An 8,481-nucleotide genomic window follows, 5' to 3' on the forward strand; every position below is an offset into this window, starting at 1 on the left:
CCAATGGAACAACTCACCTTCGGAAGTTGTGGGTGCTCCATTACTGGAAGCTTTCAAAGAGAGACAGGACAATCATTTATCTGAAATGGTATAGGGTCTCCTGCTTGAGCAGGGGGTTGGACTAGATGACTTCCAAGGTCCCTTCCAACTATTATTCTATTCTCTAAACTCCTTGACTTTTGAGCTTTAGATTGGAACGTTTTGGGGAGATATTGATGTTGGGCGAGTGTTGACCCAGGTGGCACCTTTAATTTCCCAGTTAAAAGATGGAAACCTAGGTGTGTGATATGGGCCAACTTATCTTGTTAGATTTTTACCTCTATCCCCACTCCCTGCTATCTTAATAAGAACCAGGTAATTAGTAGATAGGGCGTGGAGTGCATAGATTGGAGCAGGGGTAAAATCCAGCAGGTTCTGACAGGTTCTGGAGAACCGGTAGTGGAAATTTTGAGTAGTTCAGAGAACCGGCAAATGCCACCTCTAGCTGGTCCCAGAGTGGAGTAGGAATGGAGATTTTGCAATATGCTTCCCCGGGAGTGGGTTGGGAATGGAGATTTTGCAGTATCCTTCCCCTGCCACGCCCACCAAGCCACACCACGCCCACCAAGCCACGCCCACAGAACCAGTAGTTTAAAAATTTCACCACTGGATTGGAGGCAGCTAGAAAGATAATGGGGAGGCTGGTTAACTGGTATTGCTGACTAAGGGGATACTGAGTGCTCATAAGGAGTATCCCTGAACTTAGCACCATGTCTGGAAGTTCAAGAGGTTGGACAGCCCCACCCCACCCCCCCAAAAAAGTACCCTGAGGCTGGAAGGGAAACAGATGGAGTTTGAGGGGGTGAAATTAATGGGGAGAAGAGGATAAAAAAACTATAGTGAAGGTGTAACCATTATCACTTCATCAAACTTTTTAAAAAAACTTTCAACTAGGTTTGTATGTTACCAAGCGGCCTTTATTCAGATGCCAGCCACATCTGTCAGCTACATTTGCAAAAAAAAAAAAAAAGTTTTAAATGGATTGGCAGACCACAGAGATTTGGAATATTAGTTTTGCTGTAAGATTTGAAAAATTACATGGTTAAATAATATATTCGTGAGAAATGACTTGAAACTGAACTAAATCCATATTAGTAACTGAGGCTTGATGAAGGTTGCAAATGAACGCTAGAGGGAGCTAAAGGGCCAGGCAGAAAAGAGCTAAAATGGCTAAACCAGCCACAATAGACCTTTTTCTTATCTTAAAGAGGTTTTTTTTTACATGGATTGAAGTATTCATAATTAGCATCTCAGAACGGTTACATATTTCAATGGATAAACTTTTAGAAGCTAGTGAGAAAATTAAAAAAAAAACTTTAACCTGACATAAACATTATAAAGTTTGAAGGCATGGAAGACAATAAAATTGAGATTACTAAAATGAGATTACAGAAGCCAAATCAAGAAAAGGTTCTGGACATGAAAAAGCTGCAACAAGAAACTATGAATGATACTTCTGTGAGATTTACAAAGAAAGGTGGTGAAGGCTTCTTTAAATACCAGAAAGTGATGAAAAATGAAATCCTGTGATGCCATATGAATGATTTAAAGGTCAAGATTCTGTAGGGCAAGAAGAAGCAATACTGTGCAGTTGGACTGTTTGACCAGGGATACACAATTTGTTTGATATTCCTGGACCTACTCCTAATGAACTTTTTGCTGAACTAGGATTGAAAAGATAATTTTTGGACTGCTTATACAGTAAATAAGAATTAAACTATGTGGAGAAGAGTGAGTTTTTCTATTTGTAACTTTAAAAAGGGGTGAAAAAGTATATTGGGGCTCCCCTTGAGGAGCACCCGGAGGCTGGTCCAGAATGCGGCCGCGCGGGTGGTTATGGGAGCGACGGGGCGCTCCCATGTGACCCCCCTCCTGCGCGAGCTGCACTGGCTCCCGGTGGTCTTCTGGGTGTGCTTCAAGGTTTTGGTTACCATCTTTAGAACGCTCCATGGCTTAGGACCAGGGTATCTACGAGACCGCCTTCTGCCACCAGTGGCCTCTCACCGACCAGTATGCTCCCATAGAGAGGGGCTTCTCAGGGTGTTGTCGGCCAAACAATGTTGACTGGCGGCCCCCAGGGGGAGAGCCTTCTCTGTGGGGGCACCCGCCATCTGGAACGAGCTCCCCCCGGAGATACGGAGGATCCCGGACCTGCACGCTTTCCGCCGTGGCATCAAAATATTTCTTTTCCAGCAGGCCGGCCTGGCCTAACTTTTCTTTTAAACTTAAATTTTTTTAAATTCTTAAATTTTAAATTTGTCTTATGAATTGGGGTGTTTTAAATTTTGTTTTTCAGGCCAATTATTTAATTGTATTTTAATAGTTTTTTAACATTTGTATTATATGTATTTTATTTGGCTGTTCACCGCCCTGAGTCCTTTGGGAGTAAGGCGGTATACAAATTCAATAAATAATAATAATAATAATAATAACAACTTACGCTGAATATGGTGGAATTTGGAAGTCACTTCTTTATTATTTTTCCCCTTCTTTCCACACTTTTTTCTTTTAATTTAAATTGGTTTTTTACTATTTAAAGACCTCAATTTTTTTTCAAAAAAGGTAGATCTTTCTGCTGTGAATGTATTCAATCCAGAGGTGGTTTCAGGAGGTTCTGATCAGTTCTGGAGAACCGGTAGCAGAAATTTTGACTAGTTTGGAGAACCGGTAGTAAAATTCTGACTGGACCCGTCCCCATCTATTTTCTGCCTCCCAAGTCCCAGTTGATCGGGAGGAAATTGGGATTTTGCAGTATCCTTTCCCCGGAGTGGGGTGGGAATGGAGATTTTACAGTATCCTTCCCCTGACATGCCCACCAAGCCAAACTCAGCAAGCCACACCCACAGAACCGGTAGTAAAAAATTTTGAAACCCACCAGATTCAACCCACCTTTAAACCTGAGCGGCAACCCATTGGTTAGTTCTCCCCTTTGTCCTTTCTAAATGTCCTTCCACACAGCAAATTGTCATTATCATTCTGAATGGCAGAGTTTTGGAATTAAGACTATGGGCCAGCCAAGTGTGACTCAAAATCAAGCCATGTATGTTCCCCATTGTGTAAGCCAGGGATCCCCAACCCCCAATCTATGGACCAGTACCGGGCCTGGCATGCCAAAAACTGGGCCGTGCAAACCAGCAAAACCCCATCTGCAGGATGCAGGCAACACATGAAACGTGTTGGTCTGAGGAAAAACTTCTCACCATGGAACCAGTCCCTAGTGCCCAAAAGGTTGGGGGAGGGGCTCTGGTGTAAGCAACCAGAGCAAAGCAAAGCCACACTTGTCTGCATCCTTGGTGATTTATCAGCTTCCAGGTACTATATTGGAAGGCTACATACCTGTCAAAGGAGGTACTTGACACCCAAATAAGCTCTCTGTATTAAGCAGCTTGATTTGTGGAGGATGAAAGGATGTGTTATAAGAGCAATCGTATCTATGTATTGTTGCCATGAGCCCCTGTTGAGAAAGTAAACTGCCCAAAGCATTTTCCCAATATTTCTGGCAATGGCTGCCATTCATATCAATGTCAGTTCATATTTTTGTTACTGTGTTACCCATATTCTCTGCTCAGTTTTGTACTATCTCAAGTTGACTTTGGGAGAAAATTGATTTATTCACTTAAGATGTTACACAAAGTGCTGGGTGCTTTCAGCAGAAGTGCAGACAAATTGTGCAGTGTCAGTTATAACTGTGCAAATTTACATGGGTTTTAACTCCATTAAATTCAACCGGGATTACTCCTAGATAAATGGGATTAGGAATTGACGGATTTCCTCGTGTTAAAAACTACCAATCTCATATTGTTGCATAACCTTCAAGGGAAAAAATATTGTAGCAAGGGGACAACAGAAAACAGAAAACTAATGTTTCCAACATATTTTGGCTTTGATTTGGAAAAAAACTACTCAGATGTCCAATGTCCTGTTTACATTTCAAAACAGCCCTATCAAACCAGCTGGATGGAAAAACCAATCATAGATCTGTCCATTTCATTTACTGGAGAAATCACCAGTCATAAACTCATAAGCCTTGCAGGACTTCCCGCTTGACATATTTAATAAAAAGAATAGATGATGTTTCCTGTTTCTATTTTTAGATCACAGATGGCATCCTCTTCTGAATACTGCATCAGCGTCCCCTGATGTTTGCATCATGTTCATAAACCTTTTAATTCAGGCCACTTCCAAAAACATATTTCTTAAGATTTTGTTATGACCATGTCATTGGTCCAGCAGTTTTCTCCCATAGTCAAAAATATTTTATTAGTAAACACATGCAGGGTTTAAGATGAATGGGATGTCATAAAAATACATATCATATAAACATAACTTTTATTAAAATTTATCTTCCCAATCTAGAATCTTAGCCAGACTGCTTATATCTTGTAGAAGTTGAAGTCTAACATATCTGGAGAACATCAGGTTGGGGAGGGGGGGGGAGAGGCCAAGACAGTTCTAAGCTTGCCTACTTCTTGGTGCACAATGGTTTATCAGATTCTTGAGCACCATAGTGCAAATACACATCTTTTTTCCCATCCTGGCTCCAAGAAAGGGCTGTCCAATGCCTCCTCTGAAATCAGCATTGAATGGCCAAGTCCAGTATCCAACAAAATCCACAATCTTTCATGATCTGGTGTAACAGTTTATCAAGCCACGGGTGGTCCAAATAGATCCATAGTTTCCACCACCAAGGAGAGATGCTCCAAGAAGGAGTTAATGGAAACACGCAGGATCCTAGCTTCCTCTGCTCTCCATTGCCTAGAAATTAATAGTAACAAAAATAATGAATGAATAATGAATTGTACAAGACTGGTCTCACATCGACTCTGTACTTTCTACAATACCATATATTAAGTTTTATTGTCTGAATGTGCAGTTCTGACTGATTTCCCTTACTTTTTGCACTTATAATTCACCTTCCTTTAGGAATTTAAGGTGGCATATGTAATAATCTCTCTCAAATTTTACCCTCCCAACAACTATAAAATAAGTAAAGCTGACCAATCTTGGCTCAGAGAGCTTTATGCCTGATCAAGAATATGAACCCAGGTCTTTCCAGTCCCAATCCACTACTTTAAACCATACAGCATGCTGGGTCTTTCATCAAACTAGCCCTGGCCACTAAACTCTGTTGCTTTCAAGTCTCCAAGGATGAGCTCTGTCAACCCAATATCTCAATGGCAAACTCAACATCACACATGAAATTGCACTAGCAAGCAGAAACCCGCAGACCCCTCCTTCTGGTTCCTCTAAGGCTGTATCTCTTGATAGATCATGCTTCCTGCCTCTTCTAGAGTTTATGCTATAGATGGAGGCCTGAGTCACACTCACACATGTAAAATGTTGTCTGTCACATTCAGTTCTTTGGTGATCCCTCCTTTGCGAGGCTCAGGATCTGGAGCCAGGGAACCCAAGGCAATCTTGGCCAATGTTGACGATGGAAAAGGAATTTTCAGTTCACTGATGTTGAGATAATCATAAGGAACATAAAATATAGAAAAAGAGTATATAGGGCAACTCCCCACTTCCTCACCCTATCTTCTCACATCATACATTCTCCCTATCTTTAAAAAGGAAATATATTAATCTCTGTTTAATCAATGTTTTTCAAGCTAAAGTTCAAGAGATAGACAGGCCTCTTCACAGCTTGTGATCTCAGTATCCACCATTTCACCAAGCCTTTCATCCTGAACCTCAAGCAGTGGAGACCAGAGACAGGACTTGTTTAATTATAGCTTTCTGTCAGTATCATTTCCTTGGGGAAATTCACCTGGCGCCAACCTGATTTCCTTTCTCTTGTTTTTCTTCCCCTACACCTGAATTTCTCAGAATCTTTTAATTATTGCTATCTTAATGCCGTCATATGTTGGGGAATCATTTTTAGCTTATTTTTAACTTTTTTACTATTTTATTTTTATTTATAACATTGCATTCATTTCTTCTGTTGTTTTAAATTTTTATGCTGTATTATTAAGCTATACCTCTTAGTAAATAAATGTTATCTTTGTACTACATAGACAAATAAATAAGCGGTTAGAGCTTCTAATACCTTCCAGTATATGTATTTAATAATGTCCATTTTGATAGCTGAGTTTATAAAAACGTAAGCATATTTGGACTAGTTAGTATGAGGATTGGCAAACATCTGAAGACAAGTGTGGGAAGATAAAAAAAACATTGTAAAATAAGGTAAAAGAAACTATTTTCATATTGTGGCTAAGGAAATTACATATCCATGTAGTCACCAGGAACTGAAGTTGACTCAAAGGAGCATTTCCCCCCCTTTTTTTAATGGATCGAAAACGCCAGGACACTAGGGGCCCTCTTGTTTGACCTCAGCTCCACTTATTGCTTTTAAAAGGTTGTAGGGTTGATTTAAACTTTAAGAAATTATTAAATATTTTCATTAGCGTCCCCATCTTTTAGGTGGGACATTGCTCCGCCCATAGCTTCGGAAAGCGTCACGAATAGTCGTCCCCTAGACGTTTCTCTTTTCCCGCCAAACTGCAATTGCAATCTAGGTTTTATTTTAAAGTTGTTGCTTCAACACAGATCTCAACAGCAAACACGCGGGGACTTGGACACACCGTAATTACACGCGTTTTGACCCCCATCGCCCTTGCCTTTTCCGCCTCTTTATTTCCCCGCAAGCAATAGCTTCTAGCCACGCTCACCCGCGAAGGGATGGCATCGGCAGGCTTATGAGAACGAGGGGATCGTCCCTGCTGAGTAAAGGAAGCTTTCCCTAACCGCTCCTGGGAAATTAACCCCAGCCCATCTCCTTTCACGGCTGCATCCCGCTCTCGCCCGCCCAGCTCAGCCCAGCCCAGCCTCGGATCGGGTCTTTCTCACGATCCCGTGTCCCCTTTCTGGATACAAGGCAAGGCCGGACCCCGGAACAGCCATGCCTCGGCGTCGCTCCTCCCAGCCACGTGGGTGGAAAGGGAAGGCTCCGGAGATGCCGGCTGTCAGGGGCGGAGAGAGAAAGATTTTTTTTGTACCGCTTTAATTCAGATGTATTTAATTCATATTTATATCCAGGTTATCACAGTCAAATAATCGCGGTTTTTCATCTGCTCAGTAGCGGAGTGTATGTTCGTGTGTGTGTATGTGTGGAGAGTTAGATCTTTAAAATATAAAATAAAATATAAATAATAAAATAAGACTTCGGACGATAATTAGAACTGCAGAAAAAAACAATTGCTACCAACCTGCCTTCCATTGAGGACCTGTATACTGCACGAGCCAAAAAGAGGGCTGTGAAAATATTTACAGACCCCTTGCATCCTGGACATATATTGTTTCAACTCCTACCCTCAAAATGACGCTATAGAGCACTGCACACCAGAACAACTAGACACAAGGACAGTTTTTTTCCTGAACGTCATCACTCTTCTAAACAAATAACACTGTCAAACTAGTTACTAAACCTGCATTACTATTAATCTTCTCATCGTTCCTATCACCCATCTCCTCCCACTTATGACTGTATGACTGTAACCTTGTTGCTGGTATCCTTACGATTTATATTGACTGTTTCCTAATATGATTTGATTGCTTATTTGTTCCCTATGACTATCATTAAGTGTTGTACCCTATGATTCTTGACAAATGTATCTTTTCTTTTTATGTACAGAGCATATGCACCAAGACAAATTCCTTGTGTGTCCAATTACACTTGGCCAATAAAAAATTCTATTGTTCTGTTCTGTTCTGTTCTGTTCTGTTCTGTTCTGTTCTATTCTATTCTATTCTATTCTATTCTATTCTATTCTATTCTATTCTATTCTATTCTATTCTATTCTATTCTATTCTATTATTACTTTTAGATTCATTTGAATTTTTTTTTAAAAAAATTACAATGTTTTTATCCTGCTTCTCCACTAGGGAGCAAATCGGCTAACCAACTGGTTAAAAGCATTACAAATAACCTTCTACTTTAATATTTACAAATTCGATATGTAAATTAAAATATAGAGATTAAATTTTAAAAAATAGGCAGGTTAAAAAAGGAGAGCCAGAAGGGTGAAGTGGTAAAGATGTCGGCCTAGAAACGAAGAGAGATGAGTTCTAGTTTTGCCTTTGGAATGAAAGCCAGATCAGTTCCTATCTTTCAACCCAGCCCACCTCACAAGGTTGTTGTTTAGAAAATAGGAGGCAGGCATATCAGATACGTTTGCTGCCTTGAGTTATATAAAAGTGGGATTTTAAAAAACTCTAATAATAAAAATACTAGAAACAGCAATCCAGATTAGCTGCTTTCTGAAATGCTAACACCATACCCAACCTCATCAGTTTCAAGTTATTCTCTGCTATGTCTAACTCAGCTAAATCTTTACAGTTGTTTTGGGCAACAAACCCGTTCTCTTTCATGTAGGACCTATTTTTATTTATTTAGATTAATTGTAACTGTCAAGCTCACAACAGGGACTCTGGACAGCAAAC

The 8,481-nt window shown here is 40.3% G+C and overlaps 1 protein-coding gene across 1 annotated transcript; it reads right to left on the reverse strand.

Annotated features, from left to right (window-relative positions):
* Nucleotides 1-3,630: 3,630 nt before the first annotated feature.
* Nucleotides 3,631-7,017, reverse strand: LAGE3 (L antigen family member 3). Its single transcript, XM_087886590.1, has 3 exons — nucleotides 6,914-7,017; nucleotides 5,368-5,496; nucleotides 3,631-4,794 (listed from the first exon to the last, which is right to left on the reverse strand). Exons 1-3 carry the CDS (start codon nucleotides 6,940-6,942, stop codon nucleotides 4,683-4,685), a joined length of 270 nt encoding a protein of 89 aa, XP_087742716.1. The 5' UTR covers nucleotides 6,943-7,017; the 3' UTR covers nucleotides 3,631-4,682.
* Between the last annotated feature and the right edge of the window lie 1,464 nt (nucleotides 7,018-8,481).

The sequence above is a fragment of the Pantherophis guttatus genome, chromosome 2, assembly GCF_059756535.1.
Source record: "Pantherophis guttatus breed Tessera chromosome 2, ASM5975653v1, whole genome shotgun sequence".
NCBI lineage: Eukaryota > Metazoa > Chordata > Lepidosauria > Squamata > Colubridae > Pantherophis > Pantherophis guttatus.